At 47.7% G+C, this 20393-nt stretch overlaps 1 protein-coding gene across 1 annotated transcript in view; it reads left to right on the plus strand.

Annotated features, from left to right (window-relative positions):
- Positions 1 to 20393, plus strand: part of SMN1 (survival of motor neuron 1, telomeric) — a 225211-nt gene that overhangs the window by 141823 nt on the left and 62995 nt on the right. Inside the window, exons 5-6 of the mRNA XM_085632361.1 lie at positions 6457 to 6594; positions 7337 to 7408. Of these exons, the coding sequence (XP_085488487.1) occupies positions 6457 to 6594; positions 7337 to 7408 (210 nt within the window). The remainder of the gene's footprint in view (positions 1 to 6456; positions 6595 to 7336; positions 7409 to 20393) is intronic.

Genomic DNA, 20393 nt, shown 5'->3' on the forward strand with positions numbered 1-20393 from the left:
CGCCACTTGTGATTCTATGAACTTAGTGTATCTACTCAAATGTCCCTGCGGACTGCCTTGTGTAGGCAAAACCGAACGAAAGATTAAAGTTCGCTTAACCGAACACAAAAGCACTATCAGGAACAGATCTACTAAAGCACCATTAGCTGCTCACTTCATCACACACCAGCACAACATGAGCCAACTGAAGTTCCTTGTTTTGGAGGTTGTCCCACTGAAAGCAGGCGTAGATAACAAGAAACTACTACTCCAAAGGGAAACAGTGTGGATCAAGAGACTGGATGCCTGCCAGCCTAAGGGGCTTAATGACAGACTGGAATATAGTTGCTTCTTATAGATAATTGTTGTCCCAACCTATATACATTCATTTGTTTTCTGTCTGAAACCACATGCTTACATTGTGTTTTTCCACGTTCTCACCTTCCCTACTCTCCCCTCTTCTTCTGTTTAAGTGGTTTCTCACTGCAATTTTTCGCTTCGTTTTCGTCTGACTTTGTACACTCTATTTTCCCCCTGTCTATAATCTCTCTGGTAGAATTTTCCCTACCTTTTTTATTTTTTCTTAAACTTCTGGTCTTTGTTATTCACTCCAGCTGTTTTTCCACCTATTTTTGTTTCACTTACTATTCACTTATACCTTCTGTCTATTTTTCATCCATTTACCGTTATATCAGCAAGGCTACTACTGTGTATGTATACCACCCAGAGCCCATTTTAAGATGGCCGCCACTTTCGAGTATTAGTGTCGTGTAAGCTCACGCTAATTTTCGGCTTTTATCCTCACCCGAAACGTTGGATTAATGTTTCACAACACTTTCCTGTGTACTTTATGATGTTTCTAACTTGATTGAGTATTTACAGATACGACATTTCCACCCACCCACACTTTCGTTAGTCCGTCTTTTACTTTCACGGTAGTTTATTTCCTTCCGCATCACCCTCGTTTGTTCACCAACCTTTGGCAACACGGCGCTTGGCGCGTTGCGACTCTGACCCATCGGTAAGCGTTTTTCCTCCTCACCCTTACTCGTATGGCTATTTCTTTCACTGGTACTTCACTAAAACTCCACCATTTGAAGTTCCAGTTTCCGATTGTCACCAACTTTACGCGCACGCAATGGTTCTCGGTTCCATCGGGTGCTTTCCGGTTTTTTTCATCTATGACACGGTGATTCTTTTCTACCCACTTCGGGTTTCTCTTTAACTCCTGACAACACGATATGGTCGACACTGGCTCATTTTTCGCTTCTTTTCCTTTTTTTTCAGTCGTCAATTTAGACATGCATGTTTTCATTTCACCCACATAGAACGTTGTATTTATCTGTGGTTGCGAGATCCCCTTCCTGATATCGATTTATTTACTTGCAGATTCTTCGCTATCCCCTGACGAAGGGCTCCGCCCGAAATGCATAGGGATAATGCATAGATCCATGGATGTTGTTTAAATCGTTTTCCTTAATGCTTCGTTTCACAAAGGAGTTACTATGATGATTTAATATGTGACCCACTAAATAAACGACCTTTCAAGCATGATTACCTCGATTACACGTGTTTGAACTATACGAAATGTACTGATGTAATTAGAATTTAGGAGTTTTTTCTCCAACCGGAGTGCCCCTGGAAACAGTGTAAGCCCCCCTTGCACTCCTTCGTCTGTTGTTCAAATTCTAGTCCCTACCGGCCGGAAGGGACCATTTCCTGGCACCCTAAAATACTTACCATTGGTTTACTTTATTCACTTGATGAACGTTGCACACCCCGAGTGCCGCCATCTTCTATTCATTTTGCTTAGACTACGGAAAGCCTAGCCTGTAAAAGGCTATGGAGGTTTTCAGTGCATTTAAAAATACCAGACCTCACTTCTGTTAACTAGACTTCCTTTGTAGACATTTGAAGTGTTGCTGGATCCTCAAACGCAAGCAGGAATATTGTAAGTCATGATATCCATGGAGATCGTATGATGCAGAATATTTATCTACTTTCTGGAGATTAGAATGATATTTATAGAAACATAAAGAATATCAGAAAATCTTTAGGTTTTTTTCTGTCAAAATCTTACTGAATTCTTGCCCATGTATAAAAGGCTAATTTTAGTAAAACAAATATTGGCCTTGTCAAGGGGACTCGTGTACATATTATTTCTACAATATATGGCTAGGTATTTTTTGTCAAGTTGGGTCTACAGTGTCTTTACTCCTAAATACTGAAGGAGTCCAATGGTATTTGGAAAGGTTGCTTAACTCACAGCATAGCATGACATGCTTCACCATAGGCATTATATCCACACCAAGGTAGGTGTGTACCACCTGGGGGAACTCATCCAACAATGAGACTCCTTAGAGAAGTTGGTGCTGGATGATCTCAACGATCCAGCTATATAATAAAAATATCTGAGTATACCCTTGAGAAATTTCCTTTATCCTGCAAGTATCCCTGAAATGCTTGAAAAACAATGTTATGGATGTTTGATGAAGGTCAGTGAATCATCCATTCAGTGATTTTGACAATTCATGGACTATCTTTTAGATATGATTTTAGGGAATGTTTTGAAGAGTTTTATCTGATGAAATAATAGCTATATTGGGATGGCATTGCATTATTACTTTCTTTCTAAATATATACAGGCACATTATTTGATATTCAGCTGACTGCTGTTATTTCAAAATTGTGTTTTTTTTTTTTTGTTTTTTTTAAAGAAATGATACTGCATTATGAATACCTCTTGATGCTGCAAAGTGCTCTGATTTGCATCTGGTTCTTTAGACTGATCACTCTAACTTGAACCAGATGGAAATAATAGGCTAAATGTTTCTCTAGAAAAGTATTGTTATTACAAAATAGGAGATGCAGGTTCAAAAGACTCTTTATGTAACTTAGAATAATGTATCGTGCAACCACACAGACATATCCGCAGGCGTGGGTGAATGGAATTCTGTAATCGCGCAGAAAATTGAAATGCCAGTGTTCCCTTTCTCTTGAGGAATGGCGACCCACCGTCTTCTCAAGGATTCTTGAAATTGGCAAAAGGAGTGGCAATTGAGGGAAAGACATTTCATTTGTCTCCAGTTTGCCAGCTGGGACCATGTCACAAGACCTCAGTCATATTACTCTGCATGGCATTATGAGGACCTGGCATCATCTTTTGGAAAAAGTTAGGACTATGGATAACAGTTGGTAATCCCTTCTTAATTGTATGAAAGTACCCATTTTTGCATGGTTGCCTCCCACTTTTTGATGTACTTTGAGTATGCCCTGGGTTCCTGCCAACCAGGTACTCCGGTACTATGTACTTTCCCTAAACTGTACTGATGCAAAACCCAATTGGCACCTCTCTGGCCACATGTTACTCCCTTGTAAAAGGTACCATAGGTACCAAGGGAACTGTAACCAGGTAAAGCCTCTAAGGGCTGCAGCACTTATTTGCCACCCTTAGAGGCCCTGCACCTTTACACACACGCACTGCCATTGCAGTCTGCGTGTTTTTATGCAGAACAAAGTGAAGAGTCGAAATGGCACACATCCCTGTGTGCCATGCTTACAATCCACTGCCTTGGTATAGGTAAGCCACCCCTCTAGCTGGGTGCACTATACCAGTGGCGAGGTTACAGGTACATGAGCCCTGTATCCCCTACAGAGTTGAAGTCAATTCTTAGACATACGTGCACTAATGCCATAAAGAGTATATGGTGCTGGGAGTTTGTCATTACAAACTTCACAGCACCATAATGGCTTTACTGAAAACTGGGAATTTTGGTATCAAACTTCTCAGCACATTAAACCCACACTGATGCCAGTGTGGGATTTAATGCAAAATGCAGTCAGAGGGCATCTTAGAGATGCCCTAACTCTAGTGTCCTAGCTGAGTGGCTGATCGCCAGCTGCCACCACCAGACATGTTTCTTGACCCCTGGGTCCAGAGCCTGCCGCTCTCAGGGTTCTGAAACAATGCACATCGTGGGACGAGGTGCCGCGCTTCCTCCCCCCGGAATGGTTAGGGACCACGAAAGGGAAGCTTCACAGGCTTGCTGCCTTTGTGAGTTACCCCAGCCATTCGCTGCTCCCAGCAACTGGCCCCCACTGGTTCTGACCCCCAGGAGAATCGGCGGGATAACCAAGTTAGGAGGATCGGTGTGCCCACCTTTGCCAACCCCACCCCTCAGGTGGGGGTTTCGAGGTGAAGCACAACTCTGTCCCTGCCATAATTGCAGATAGGGGGACCCAGCCAATCAGAGTGAGGCTTATGCCCTTCCTCTCACTGGAAGGTGGCCTAATAGGATCCATTGGTCCCGACCTGTACCTACCTGTTATGCCCCTAAATCTAGTATTTAGGGGCAACCCCAAACCTTGCCTCTCAGACACGAAGAAATAAGGACCAATTGCCTTGGCCCCAGCCCTACTGTACTGTCCTGACATCGATCTGCTCCAGAGAAAACCCAGTGTGTCCTGCAGCCAGCAGCCCCCAAGAACCAGAAGGACCTGCCCTGCCTTCCCAAATCAAGACTTTGTCTCCCATGAGCACTGGATGTGCTCCCCCACACTCTGGCTCCGGACCAATCCGCGAGTCTGCACCCGACGCCCACGGCCTGAGAGGCCCAACACCACTAGTTGGTGATCCCTGACCTGCTTCAAGTCTCCAACTGATGTCTGCAGCCCCTTTCAGGAGGATCCCCCTGACCACGACCTAAGCCGGTAAGAAACACCAGACGCCTAAAGACATCCCTGCACCCAACGTCCCACGGCGTTGGGTGGCCCAACCAACAGTGTCCCAGCATCCACAGGCATCCCAACGTACTTCTCCAACCGATGGTCTCCTCCATAAGATATTCGTCCCTGAGCCTGCAGTGTTTGTTGCAACCAGAGCACCCCCATTGAAATCAACAGTGTGCCTGCTAAAATGGACCCCCCTTTGCCCTGAGCCTAACACCAGGAGCTTTGCTCCCACAATCTTGTGCAATGCTCGTGAGCAGCCTCCAACCCGGGCCCCTCTTTCCTCCATTGGATAACATTGGGCCTCAGCACTCCACACCCGGCCGCCCTTGTGTTGCTGAGGGTGCTTTGAGAGTGCATCCTCGACCCTGTGGGAACTCTGGTTCTAACCCCAGAAACCCAACTCCCACAAACAAGTACTTACCTGTAAACCGATAACTTCATTTCCTCCCATAAGGTTGCATTGACTGATTCTTTGTAGATTCAGTGTGGATTTGGTTTGTATGAAACCTTGAAAAACTGCATGTGTAAAAATTGAATTGCATACCTTTTTGTCTAGAAAATGTCTTAGTGTGATATCTAGACATCTCACACTGATTAGCAAAGCAAACTTAAAAAGTAATCCAAGATGTAATGTGCACAGTAATCTGTAAAGTAACTGAAAAGTAATTTTGAACTGTTGACTTACCTGTAAATCAACCAACTGCATTTGAACCTGCATTCAACTGTAATTCACTGCATTAATCTTGCAAAGTATTATTTCACTTACCTGCACCAGACCTGGCTTGGTTCTTAAAATAAAATAACCAAATATTTTTATACAAACAAATTAGTCTGAGTATAGTCTGAGTGTGTGGCATCATCTCTTGCCTGAGTTTGTACAATAAATGCTTAGCACTACCCTCTGATAAAGCCTTACTGCTCGCCCACACTACCACAAATGGAGAGTAAGGTATTATCTACTTTTATCTCTGCCTACCTTTGGGGTTCCACTGATCTCTGTGCACACTATACCTCATTTTGTATAGTATATACAGAGCCCATTTCCTACCCTAATGCACAGTGTTGGCAGCCTAGAGCTTGAGCAAAAGTAGGGGAGGTGGAGAATAAATTTCTTAGCAGTTCTGCCCTGGTGCACATTTTCTTGAAGGGCATTTTGGGACTGTGCATGGTCCTCTTTTGATGTTTGGAAGGGAAAATGTCAACTGTCCATTCCTAGGCAAGGACACTGGATCCTAGGCGATCTTGGATGCTGAGACAAGGGGCAAAGTGGTACAAGGCTAGGCGCCTCCAGCTGTTAGAAAACAAAGTACTAGTTAAAGGATGTTAAAGATAAATTTATATTTTTATCATTTTTCTTACAAAATGTATAGGTGGTCACATTTCTCCTGTTTCTGTGCCCTTTCTCCTTTAAATTGAAATTACATTATTGGATTTATCACAAAATATGATGAAACCTGCACTAAAGGTGTGAAAGGATACCTCATTTTCAGGAGAATTTACTTTTGTTCGACTTTAGCCTGGACTAATGCAAATAAATAGACTAAAAAATACACGACTCTCTTAAACAAAAGAACTTAGTTTAATCTTTATTTCAAGGCAGGAGCAAAGACTTCTCTACTACCCACATGCTATACCATACTTTCTAAATATACACAGTATTCCTGAAGAAGTAATTCATTTTTACACTAATGAAGGGACTGAGTGTATTAGTCCAGGCCACTAACTTGTATTTTAATTTTCATCTAGAATGAAGCTGAAACTTCATATTCAACAGATGAGAGTGAACAATCTTCGAGATCGCCGGCCAGCAAACCACCCACGCGTACCATTCCAAAGAACACTACCTGGAACTCCCATTTTTCTCCATTTCCTTTGCCAGGAAGGGTACATTTACAAGCACACTTTTATGTTCTGTTACTTTTACTGTTTTGTTAAAAACCTTGTGTGTGTGTGTTTTTTCAGTTAAATTTAGTTTGGTTGCATTCCCAGATTACAATCTGCCCATCCCCCCCTATATTCAAATTCTTGTGGTGCATGTATACCACAAAAATGGCAACTGAAGATAAGCTTTTTCCTCACTCTCCAAAAGACATAATTCAAAGACTGACTTTTATAAACAAGAAAGATACAAATATGTTTAAAAAATGTTTTTGCGTTCCCCCGGGATCCTTTCCGACTATATAGAATAATTTTGAGGATACCCTCGCTAGGGAATCGTTACAATATAAGCAGCTTTTCTTTCTCTGCTAGTGCTGGGTTTTAAACCACAGTTTAAACGGAAATTAGTTTGTATTTGATCAGCTGAATTGCATGCTTTCTGATTAGCTGTTAACGATTAACTGACTCTTTAGTTTAATTGATCATTATTGTTTTGATTCAACAGATGTTTGACTCTAGAATATAATTGCAAGTTGTTTACTATTAGTGGAATGCACGCTATCTACATAAGCTCACTTGTGTGGGTGGTGGGAGCTGATTAAAGTGAATCATTTTGTTACAAATTAAGTATTAATTTACTAAGTTGAGGCAAATCACAGCGCATTGAAAATTAACCTAAATTGTCCTCCTTTTAATTCTGACTTATAAGATCTGTTTCATTAATACTGTTTTGTTTGTTTCACTGCAGCCTGGGTCTAAGGTGAGCGATGCTCCATCTTTTTTATCTGGATGGCCACCACCATTCCCTTCAGGACCTCCAGTAAGTTATGATTGTGCATGTAATAAGTGGGAGTACCATTGAATGCCTCAGACTGAACAATTTTCATGTTGAGTATATGTTATGCTGGATCCAGTCCTCATTGCAAATATGAATTAATGCATTAAAACTTTTACTGGTGAAAAACCACGCTTTCATTAGGTATACCCATGTTTGGTCTGTCTAAGATTCGAGCATGTGGAATCTGGTGTATTGCTAAATTATCCCGTTTGACCACACTGTTGTATGTCTTGCCATATGGGGTAATTTGGTGAATCCATCAGACTTATTACCAACCACCTGAACTGCTGGAAAAAGTTAAAATAAATTGTTTCTCAATGCCTACACCCAAATCCTTGCTGCCCCCACGTCTGCAGCTACAGCAGTGGTATGCATATATAACATTCAGAACCAACCGGAAGTTCACTGTACATATCTTAAAGTTATTACTTTTGTAGTACAGCACTTCATTAATCTCCAAAACAAATAGGTTATAGATGTTTTGGACTACTTGTCTGATCTAGGCATCCAATGTCCTAGTCAGTCCTAGAGTGACTTTGTAGCATTTGCCATTGCTTTATGGTTTGATAGTGTATTTTCAGTGCACCTATATGTACTTCTGGAGTTTCGTTACCAGCTTTGCACCCACTGAATTTTTGACAGGTTTTACACAATGGACCACATGCAAGAGCATGTTAGAGCATGCTAGAACGCGCATCAATTTTACTTTCCTGGTATTCTTAGGAAGGTGCCTGGCTCCGGAAGACACAGGTGCCTGTCAGGTGACACATCCCGCATTGATACATTTTGTGGTTTGTTCTCACGCTTCACTTTCTTACCTTTTCCAGTAGCAGCACCTACAGGGGAGCCTGGAGGGGCGGTATGGTTGCTGCACCCCAGTTAAAAGCCCCCTTTGTTTTGGCCACAACTTTCATTCTTTTGGCGACGACGCCTGGTGGGACAAGCCCCCCTTCTCTAAGAGGGTATTTAAGCATGACAACTACGCGTCCGCGCAGTGAGTGCGCTGCTGGTGTGTTGAAGGCAAGTCCATCTGCGTCCGCTCCGGACCCAGGGCCAGAACCCCTGCAACATTTGCATATGGCCATGAAGATCCAATTGGGTATTCAGGTAAGATTCTATGCATGCTTGACCCACGGCTCCACCCACGTTGCTACTCGATTTAATGGCTTTGTTAGAGCCAGCCATACCCACATGGCCAAATTGCAATAGCAATTTTTGTAAGTCAGTCTAGCCCTACGAAAATACTTACAGCTCTTCACACATTAAGGACAAAGTTAATAATTTACATCTTGGGCTAATCAGTGCCCGCTCCCTTCCTAAGCACAAATTGGAAATTGCGGAACCCTGATTTTGAGATAGCGGCCCCCAAGAACTACTCTGTTTTCAGGTGGGATAGACCGCTAAGGAGAAGGGGTGGCTTAGCAGTAACCTTTCACAGTGAACTAATTGTTTCATGTGAAGCCTTTGCTAACATGGACTGCTAGGCATTTTCTTTTAAACTAAGCAGATTAAATCAGATACTATTTGCTGGAATGCTGATATATCGCCCACCCTGGGCAAATAAAAACACATTTTTAAATGCTTTTCCATTACTAGCTGAAAACAGCTTGCAGTTTGACAATTTCTCCATCCTGGGAGATTTTAATTCCCATCTGGAAGCAGTGGATGATAAAAAAAAAAACAGCCGCTCTTCTCAATATCGCGAAGGCCTTAGGACTCAATCAGATAATAATGGAAAACACACATACAGCAGGTCATACTCTAGATGGTCTTTTTACAAACATTCCTTTCCTAAAATGTTTTAATTCATTCCTGTAGTATGGTTAGATCACCAGGTAATCATTTTTAATATTGACAACTCAAGTAGGCAGGATCAACCAATCAAATCTACCGAACACATTAAAACTAGGGCCTGGAATAAAATCAATACAGAATCACTAGCTCAATTATTAAGATACAATCAACCCATAATTCCTCTCGCTACAGAACTGGCATCAAACTGTTACTCAGCCTGGTTGTTTGACACCTTTCGAGAGGTGACCCCCACTAAATACTTCTATTCCAATAGAAAGAAACGTTCACCCTCCTGTTTTACAGAGGCCCTGAGGCTAGAAAAAGAATCCTGTAGAGGGAGTGGGAGGAAACGCTATAACACGCATGAAAAATTGGCCTATAGACTCGCACTAACGAGCTATAAAAACCTTATCAAGGAAAAAAGTAACTATTTTACCTCCGTGATGGAGAAGGCTTCCGATTCGAACAAAAAACTATTGAAGATGGTAACCAAACTTACACAGACCCCTAATAACAATGCCTCCAATCATAGGTAACAGTTCTGCAACACCTGAGCCTGCACTTTTCAGGAAAAGGTTGATGAGATTAAGAAATTTGATAAAACTAATTAACACTTTAAGGGTGAACAGGGAGCAGGGAGGGAGCATTGCCATCGAAACACTCGGCAAAAGCAACAGCACCCAGGGACAAACAGCCCAGCGGATCCTTCGAAAAGGACTCCCAGACGGCAAAGACCAATGAAAAACCTAGGTCGTCGAAGGAAACCCCCAACTACAACTCCTCGATGCCGAGAAAAGAAGGGTCAACAAAAACTTTGTCAACGACCTCGAAGCGAAGCGCTCAAACTCTCGACGCCGAACAAGCTGTCGAGATGGAGATGAAGAAGAGGGGGCTCGAGGCCGAAATGGCGAGCATCCTGCAGTGGTAAAATGACTTCGATGAAAAGATTATAGCCAGTACACCATTCCGCCGAAGCCCGCGGCAGAGGTCGAAAAGGGCGACAAAGAGCCTGAACCGCCGAAAATGCCTGAACCGGTCGAAGAACAGGAGGAGGAGGCCCTGTATTACTTCGAGGGAGAAGGTGAGGAGGAGAAGCAAACCTACCAGGACTTGACATCCTCGGAGGCGCATGACTTAGAGGCATGACCTAGACACCCCAATTCCCGGAAGAAGGAGTAGACACATACCCTTCGAGGCCTTCACCACCAGACGATACAGGGATCTATAATATGGTGGTCAAGAATGCTGCTGAGACATATGGAGTGAAGTTGGAGGCGGAGAAGCCCAAAGCTTGTTTTCTCTTGGAGACTCTTTTGCCTACACAAACAAGGAGTCAATTCCTGCCCATGCTCTCTAGTGTGCTGCACCAAGGCAGAGAGGCTTTCAGGGAGCCAGCTGTATGTAAATCAGTGACCCCGAGAACAAGCAATCTTCAAAGGACCCTGCCTACATTTTAAGGATCAGTGCCAGCTGATTCAATAATTACTGCATCTGATAGACTGCTAGCCGCAGATTCCTTAACGTAGAATTGTCCCCAGGCGTGAGACTGGATCCAAATTTTTTTTGCCACAGCATCTTTGTGCACCGGGGGGCGGCACCACGCGACTCCGCCCTGACGTCCGCGGGCATGACGTCAGCGAGGTCACAAATCCCACCCCGGCGCGCTGACGCCAGTTTCCTGAGTGAGTTCTCTTGGCCTGTTTTCAAGCCTCTTTTAACGCCTTTGCGTTGGGAACAGTGTGCAATGCCTTTGGGTTTCAAGACGTGTGCTTCGTGTATGCTTCAGATGTTGGCAACGGACCCTCACTATTTGTATGTGGTGTTTGAGCGAGCACCATGATTCTACTGACTGCGACCCTTGTCAGGATCTCAAGTCCCGGCGGGAGCGCCGGGTGAAATTGCTTTCGGCCCGCTTGTCCAGATCGGCACAGCGTCCGTCCCCTACCTCGGAAGGGTCCAGAAGATGCCGATTCCGGCGTCTTCCTTCACCGAGGCCCCATGGGCGTCGCTCTCCTGCCGGTAAGTCCTGCAGCTTACCACCGAGGCCCTGTCCTCATTCTGCTGAGGGCGTGTTTTTTTGTTTATTTTTGCTGCAGAGTTTTATATAGCGCGAAGTTGACCCGAATCCAATCGGGTATCAGAGCGCTTTACATAGCACCAGTTCGTTACATTAGGACACACATTCATTCTTTGTTAGGCATGTGGAGATTAAGTGTTCCTCTCGGGACGTGCGCCCTCACCCTTTGCCACCCTATCTGCCGTTTCCTGGAATTGGGGCGACGAAGGCCTACGCTGCGGCTCTGCAGGCTTCTTTGGGCCCCCTCGCCATGTGCGGGGCCTTCGGCGGACTCGCGGACGGCTTCACCCCGGGCGCCGATTAGTTCGGCTTCAGGTGTTAGAGGTGTGGTGTTGTCGAGGTGCGGCCCTACAGGGTTCCCCTCTTCGACCCATGGCGTCCCTGCCTCGCCGCAAAACCCCGCGGGTTTCCCTGTGGTGTCGCAGGAGGTCGCCGGGACTCACGGCTTGTCCCAAAGTCCCCCTCGGTCCTCTGGTCAGGTGGCTGTTTTACCGGAGCCGACGGCTTTCCGGTGCTGACGGCTTTCCTCCCCGGCCCTGGCGGCGCCGCGGGTGGAGGCCGGGATCCGAGGCGCCTCCCCGGGTCCCTCTCAGTCCTCTGCGCAGGTGGCAGGCTTGTCAGAGGTCGAGCCGGCGCCTTTTCGGCACCGTTCATTGACCGCTTCGGCTCTCTCTGACCCTGCCCCTTTCTCCTATCAGGCACGTGGTGGTGGAGGTCGACTCTGCACCCCTGGTGGACACTTCGGCACCAATCGAGGACACACCGGTGCCCAGGGCGAACTATCCGGAGCCGTCCCGACATCAGATCGTTATCTGTTCTCCGGATTTTCCTTCCTCTCCGGAGGATTGCTGTCTCCTTGTCTCCTCTTCACCGGAGACTGGGCGCCACATCGTTGCCTTTTCCCTGGCGGCTTCCAGGGTAAGTTCCATGCCATGTCCACGGCCCCCGGTCCCGCTCTTCACCTTGCAGGTGGTTGCCCCCCCCCCGGCTTCTCCGGAGGCCCCTCAGGCCCCTCACTCGTCCATGGGTCTTCCCTCCTGCAGGGGCTGGCCGTTTCTTCCTCCAGCAGGGCACAGGGACAGGCGGCTTAGTTTGCAGCCTTCGCCCACGGAAGAGTTGCTCTCTCCCCCACGATGCCCTACGGAGACAAGTGTGGCCTTTGTCTGGGCCATTTCCACGGCCACCGGCATTTTGCAATTGGGCAACTCGGTCGCTCCACTCCCAACGGACCACTTGTTGGTTCTCTACCAGAGCTCTGGTGGAGGGGAGCCACTGCTTCCATTTGAAGCTTCGCTCCACAACTCTCTTCTGGGGGCGTCCTGCTACGGGGGATCCGTTACCTAAGCTGCTTCTCAACCGGCCTGCCCGGCACGATCCGGTCTCCCTTTTTTCCCACCCAACTGCCCAGGGCCCTGTTCTGCAGACTGCTTTTCCTGCCTTGCCTTCAGTGTTGCTCCCTCCGTCACGGGAGGCCCAGTGGTTGGACTCCTGGGGGCGTAACATCTTCGCTTCCACTAGTGCTGCTCTGCGCGCGCTCACCACACCTTGTGTGTTGGCCAGGGCTACCTCCGACCTATGAGATTCCGTGGAGTCCCTTCTGTCTCGCGCCTCCCACGACGGTGCCTGCGCTGATCTGCGGCGCCATCTGCTGGATGGTAGGGAGTTGGCTGCGTTTATTCGCCGTTCGGCCTTGGATGTCTCTGATTCTCTCGCCCGCGCTATGGCGAGTTCTCTGGCCCTCCGCCGCCATGCTTGGTTGTGGGATAGTGTCTTTCCGGGAATATTCAGGAGCGTCTTGTTGACCTGCCTTTTGATGGGATTCTTCTATTTAACACCCTCGCGGACTCCGCTATTCAACGACTCCTTGCGGGGCTCCGTCCTCCTCCCCCTCCGTAAGCTTCAGCTTGTCGGTCCTCAGGTGTCTTATTGGAGGCGTTTATCCCACCTTTCTGTTTGGGCCTAGTGTTCGGCCCGTCTGTGTGCTGTGTATGGCTTGGACTGCCTTCAGGGTCCTCACGTTGGCCCCTCTGTACTTTTGGCTGCTGGTAAAGCCCTTCAATTTTTCTGGTGTGTGATTTTTTGACTATTGGTGAACCCGTATAGGTCCTCAGGTTGGACCCTCTGTGTACTTTTTGGCTGATTGGTAAGCCACCTGTGGTGATACCCACAGGTCTTTTCTGTTCCTGACCTGTGCTGCGGGTTTCCCTAAGAGGTGTTCCCCTGTTTTGTTTTGGGACGTGTCATACCCTAGGTGGGGTACTTTTAGGCTATTGTATAGCTCTGTCCTAAGCTGGGCGGGTGTGGATTCCTTCTCGGGTTCCTTGCGTTCCTGGCATCACTGTATACCGCTTGGTGCGGTCTCTTTTTTTTTTTTTTTTTTTTTTTTTTTTTTCCACCTTCGCGCGGCTTGCGCTGCTCCAGGTTCTGTCCTGCTCAGTATCCGTGGTGTTTCTCTCCTTCTATTACAGGGCTTGCCTGTCGTGCATTTTGCCCTTTGTTCCTGCGGGATATCTGCTTCTGTGCCTTTTGCCTTCCCTCCTCCGCCTCTGGATCGCCAGATCGCCTTTTGCCATGCCGTGTACGTCGTTTCTTGGTGTTTCCACCTTATTATCCGACGTGCCGGCCTGGTCCTCTGCCTTGTGTTCCAGGGGGGCTAGGATACTCCTGGTGTTCTCCTGTGTTCTGGTTGACGGCTTTCGGGCTGAACTACATTTCTCGCCTCCCAGGGGTCGCGTCACCCCCCATAAACAATCCCCCCCCGGCTGCTTCTTGGGGGGGTTCTTCTCCTCTTTCTCTTCTGGCCAGTCCCACTTCTCTTCGTGGGCTGGGTTGTGCCACTGGGACGGTCCTTCTCTGGGGCTTGTTCTGGAGTTCACTTTCCTCTCTCAGTCATGCACTCTGCTTGTTCTGGGCACACTACTTTATAGTATTTACCAGCTGCCTGCTGTGCACGCCTGGTAGGTATGGTCCCCTCCTGGGCCACGGCATGTACCCGTGTGCTCCTGTCCCTTGCTTTGCTGGAGTTTTGCACAACTGTGTTTTCCTCCTCGCGTATCTTATCCCGTGCCTTGGGGCTGATATCCGTTCAGCTGTCCCCTTCGCTGGGTGTGTGTTCTTCTGAGGCGGGCTGTGCCTCCGTTCCACCTTGGGTTTTGCGGTGGTTCTTTTCTTCCTTTGGTACTCGCTTGGTGCCGTTGTCCCTCCGAGTCTTCAGGCGGACGCCCTTTGCCCCTTGGGTAGGTTTGTGGTATCCTGGCCTTCCCTTCTCCTTGTTCCTGCTTCCTTCTGCTTGGTGGGGGCTGGACCGTCCTTCCTGTCCCCATGACACATCCCCTGTTGGGGCCCTGTGTTTTTCCAGGCTGATGAGGTTCTCTCGCAGACCCTCCTCCCCTCTGGGTATGGCTAGGGTATCTATTCTATGTTAAGGAATCTGCGGCTAGTAGTCTCTATCAGATGTACAAGTTACTTACCTTCGGTAACAATGTATCTGATAGAGAAGATTCTAGCCGCAGATTCCTTAACGCCCGCCCTTCCTCCCTGTTCTGCGAGGACCCTTCTGCTTGGTCTTATGCTCTCACCTCCTTCCGGGTGGCTTTGTCTGCTGCGGGTGACCTCTTTCACTTCCTCCCTGGCAGGATGCTTAATGGTAATTGGACGGTAGGTTCATGTGTACTTATCCAGTATTAGGGTATCTTTCATAGATTCACATGCCTGAATCATTCCCCGTCGTCTGGATGGGAGTCACCGGTAAATAACAAAGCAATGTCTTAGAAGACATATAGAGTAACAGGCCTCAAAAGGCCTTAGCTTAGCAAGCTATCCATGTCCTTATGTAAAAAGGACCAAAGTTTGGCCAGTAGCCAATAAGCTAGCACCACCCTCTAGAACCCTCCTGGAAGGAGCTCCTGTCCCTCAGATTTTCTACCGCACGTTGTGCTAAGGGAGTCTCCACTGAGCTCTGCTTATTGCTTCTGGATTTCCAGTGTTTTCTACTCAAAACTTTCTTGATTTGTCATGGCTGATACTCCTAAGAAAGGACTATTCAGATCCTGTGCTTCCTGTGGGAAGAAGAGGCTTCACGTGGATGATAAGTATAAAGACTGTCTTTATTGTCTGTAACCCAGCCACAGCTCAAAAGACTGCAAGGTATGTCGTACCTTTTCAACTAAGACCCTGAAGTACCGAGAAGGGCGCCTTTTAATTTGGCTGCAAAGGCTGAAGGACAAGGACTCGGTAGTGTCCTCTGAGGAGAGTGAGTTCTATTATTTCTTCTCACTCCTCACGTAAAAGACCAAGGGCGTCATCTCCGGGCCCTTCGTCGCAGCCACCTCTAAAGAAGACGCACAAAAATTCTTCAGAGGTCCTGGCCTTGCCTCCGCCAGGAATTGCTTCTCCTCAGGATGTCCAAATTACTTTTAGAAAACCAGTTTCCACCCCGTCGCCGACGACCACCTCGTCGACGGTGGCTTCACTGACAAAAAGATCTCCATCGACGGCAGTCTTTGTTACCTCGGCGACGATATCTACTGTCACATCCCAATCAATGACTACGACGACATCGTCGACGGCAGGTAAAACTATCTCGTCGACGCTGAAAATCAGAAAGTCGTCGTCGTCAGCCAAGCCGCCGACGACCTCGTCGACTGCGGGTCCGTCGACGACGGCTCCATCATCGACGTCCACATCATCGTCGACGGGAACATTGTCGACGAGACCGTCGTCGACGCCGTCGTCGATGAAGAAACAATTCTCATCTTCCTCACTGACGACGACACAGTCGACGATGACCTCGTCGACGCTGTCTCAAATGCCTATTACACCGCCTACAATTCTACCGTCGACGGGCCCGTCGACGGATATAGACTCTGAGACGCCAAGTACATATGTGCACCTCAAAAACACCAAATGTGCACTAACTCCGGCCCTTACATCGCCCAGTAGGGTCTCCACCTTGCCGCCTGCTCAACTTTTTGAGGAGGAAGATTCAGAGGACGGCAGTATGTTCCTGGCTGCGACAAGCCCTTCACAGCTACATGTGAAATACCAAGATATCTCAGACTATGAGGACATTGACCAGGAATATCAACAGGTTCCACCTCCACAATACGTGCAGCCACCACCTTCCATGGTTTGCTTGCCTGCATCACTGGTCACGGATCTCCAATTCCTGATCTCGGACTACAAACCACGGTTTCCGATGCCAGTTGCGCCACCAAGGCCAAGACCGCCTCCATTGGTACTGCAATCAGAGCCTGCTACAACGCCACTTCCTCCCACAACAGATGAGGAGGAGCCTGAAGAAGGAGAGCTTCAGGAGGTCCAATCTCACCATGACAAATGGGATGATTACATCCTTCCCTGCCCGACTTCTCCTGCCCCTACCACGGCCGACTCGCCTCCAGAGGATATTGACGGCTTCCATAACATCATAGAGAGAGCGGCCCAGCGCTTTCAAATTCCAATGCCCTCGCACCATCAAGACTGTTTCCTTTATGATTTTAAGGAACCCTTTAGGAAGTCTGTACGGGCAATTCCACTTATAGACTACATTTGGGAACAAGGCATACAAATTATGCAAAATCCTTCCTCAGTCCCTCCAGTGTTACCACGCCTGGACAAAAAATATAAAGCGCCAGACACTGCTCCGGCTTGTCTCACAGGCCATCCAAAGCCGGACTCTGTCATTACGCAGGCCGCACAGAGGAGGTCAAGCAACCCGGCTGCTCTATTGACAGCTCCACCAGATAAGGAGGGTAGGCGCTTAGAGAACATAGGCAAACGCTTTTCTTCAATGTCGGCCTTAACAGTGCGGGCCTCCAACGCCCTAGCACTTTTGGGGCATTACAATCGTCAAATGTGGGCAGACATTGCGCCATACATGGCAGACTTACCAGAGGAGTCCAAAGAAGACGCAAAGAAGATCTAGCTAGAGGGGGAAAGATCTGTCTCTGAAATCATAGATTGTGCAATGGATATTGCTTCGACTGGATTCCGACAACCAGCGGGCGCAGCAGTTCTCCGACGCCAAGCTTGGCTAAAGGCAACCTCTTTCAGACCGAAGGTCCAATCCAAAGTGCTGGACATGCCGTACGACGGCCAACTTCTTTTTGGCACCCATATTGATGAGGCATTACAGGGGATTAGGAAAGATACGGATACTGCCAGGGCGTTGGGTACCTTGCAATTTCGGAACCCTTCCTTTCGGGGTTCCAGGGGAAGAGGTCAATCTTCCAGTAGGGGAGAATTCCAACAACGTTCTTCATTCTCTTCCTCCCAGCAATACCGTCCGCAATATCAACAGCGACAGCACTCCGCATACACGAAATCCTCCTTTCGTGGTAAAGGAGGAAGACAAAAGGGAGCCGCCCGACGGCAATGACTTTCAACTACGGCCGGTCTCCACCTTCTCGCCACCCTCCAAGATTGGCGGAAAAATTTCCCACTTTCTCCCAAACTGGCGAAAAATAACTACGGACCGTTGGGTCCTACAATTAGTACAATTCGGCCATTCGCTACAATTCATACAAATCCCTCCTCAAACCCCTCCCCGCCCAATGCTCCACAAAAACCTACGTCTATTACTTTTGGAGGTGAAGGTTATGCTCCAAAAAGGAGCTATAGAGAGAGTCCCCCCAAATCAACGGGGAAAAGGGTTCTACTCCCGCTTCTTCCTCATCCGGAAAAAGGAGAAAAAATGGAGACCAATATTGGACATAAGAGATCTAAACAAATATCTGAAACAGTCGTTTCGTATGGTCACCATTCAGGAGGTATTACATCTACTCAATGCGAACGACTACATGGTGTTGTTAGACCTGCAAGACGCCTACTTTCATATACCAATACATCGCAACCACAAGAAATTCCTACGATTCATGGTGGTTGGCAGACATTACCAGTTCCGGGTTCTGCCGTTTGGCCTCAAATCGGCGCCACGCATTTTCACCAAATGTCTAGTTCCAGTGGCGGCCTACCTACGCCATCATCATCATCAGGTCTTCCCTTATCTAGACGACTGGCTTGTCAAGTCTCCATCTCTACAGGGCGCATCCATGTCTTCCAACGCTTGTCTAACGCTCTTCGATTCACTAGGACTAACTCTCAATCACGAGAAGTCCGTCCTTCAGCCGTCTCAGCACATGAACTTTCTGGGCGCTACACTAGACACTGTACTACGGAAAGCTTTCCCATCGCAGGAACGCAAAGACAAGCTTCAGTCGTTAGCTCTCCGGATAATGTCCGAAAAGACACTGTCAGTGCGTCTCTTCAAATCCGTTCTCGGAATGATGTCTTCTTGCATTCTCTTGGTCCCGCATTGTCGTCTTCCTATGCGGCCCCTTCAAGAAGAACTGTCGGATCAGTGGGTACAGTTTACAGGGTCCTTCGACGAAGTCATCCAGGTCACCCCTGTGATCAGGAAAGCTCTACGATGGTGGGTGTATCCCCAGAACCTTTCAAAAGGCTTGCCTTTCTTGCTTCCTGCAGCACCTCACATAAAAATCCACGGATGCTTCCCTGGAGGGCTGGGGGGCTTTCCTTCAGGAGCTTCAGATAAGCGGGAAATGGTCCCCTTCCGAGAGGGCACTTCATATGAATCTCCTAGAGCTACGCGCAGTCTATCTGGCTCTGGTGGCCTTCCTCCCAAGAATCAAAAACTCCATGGTGCTTGTCAGAACAGACAACACGACGACAATGCACTATTTGAACAAACGGGGAGGAACGCGCTCGCTGACACTCTCTCGCGAGTCACAAATTTGGAGTTGGCTACTCAGTCACAACATCTCTCTTCGAGCAGATTATGTTCCAGGCGCCCACAACGTGTTGGCAGATTCCCTCAGCAGAAGGCAGACAACATGCCACGAGTGGGAACTGGACCAGCAAGTCATCGGCAACATCTTTGATCAATGGGGCACCCCTCTTCTGGACCTATTCGCCACCCAGGACAACGCCAAATGCCAACACTTTACAAGCTGGCATCCCCAACAAGGGTCTCTGGGGAATGCCTTTTCGATAGCATGGTGCAACGTCTTTGCGTACGCCTTTCCGCCGTTTCCCCTGATTCCCAGGGTGCTACGGAAGATGAAAGCAGAGCCCTGCACTCTGATATTGATAGCCCCAGCTTGGCCACGCCAGCACTGGTTCACGGAGCTTCATCTCCTCTCCCTAGAACCTCCAATCAAACTGAAGCCGTTTCCATCTCTGCTAACGCTCCACAATCAACAGGTTCAGCATCCGGATCCGGCATCTCAAGGTATCTGCATGGCTCCTGAGTTCAGAGAGTTCCAGGGCTTAGACATTCCTCCGGATTGCAGACAAATCCTAGCTCGGGCTCGAGCGGATAGTACCAACAAAACATTCATTGAAATGGAAAAGATTCTGTATCTGGTGCAAAACAAACAGGTTACACCCTCTTTCTTCCACCATGGAACAGATTTTACCGTACCTCCTGCACCTGGCAAAATCTGGTCTAGCTCATGCCTCCATCAAAGTACACCTAGCGGCAATATCTCGCTTAAGGAGATCCTCTACAGGTCCATCTTTGTGGTCTCATAGACTTATCAAACAATTCCTTAAAGGACTGTTTAGAACATTTCCTCCAGTAAAGCCTGTACCACGGCTTGGCATCTTAACACGGTTTTGGCTCAACTGATGAAACACCCGTTCGAGCCAATCCACAAGGCAGACCTTAAGTATGTATCCTGGAAGATTGCGCTCCTACTGGCCCTTACCTCGGCAAGACGAGTGGGAGAACTCCAGGCGTTCTCAATCCAAGACACTTTCCTTCAGTTCAAACGGGACAGGGTCATTCTTCGAACAAATCCGAAGTTTATTCCTAAGGTTCCGACTCAGTTCCGCCTCAATGAACCTATCATACTACGTTCATTCTTCCCGAATCCACAAACAGTGGCAGAAAGGACTCTTCATTCATTGGATATTAAGCACTGCCTCAAGTTTTACATTGATAAAACTAAAACATTTCGAAAGTCTAATCAACTTTTTGTGGCGTACAGTAGGCCTACAAAAGGGCTACCGCTCACCAAACAGAGTATCTCCCGCTGGATTTCTTCAGCCATCACCTACTGTCACCAGCAGGCA

The sequence above is a fragment of the Triturus cristatus genome, chromosome 2_1, assembly GCF_964204655.1.
Source record: "Triturus cristatus chromosome 2_1, aTriCri1.1, whole genome shotgun sequence".
NCBI classification, from domain to species: Eukaryota; Metazoa; Chordata; class Amphibia; order Caudata; family Salamandridae; genus Triturus; species Triturus cristatus.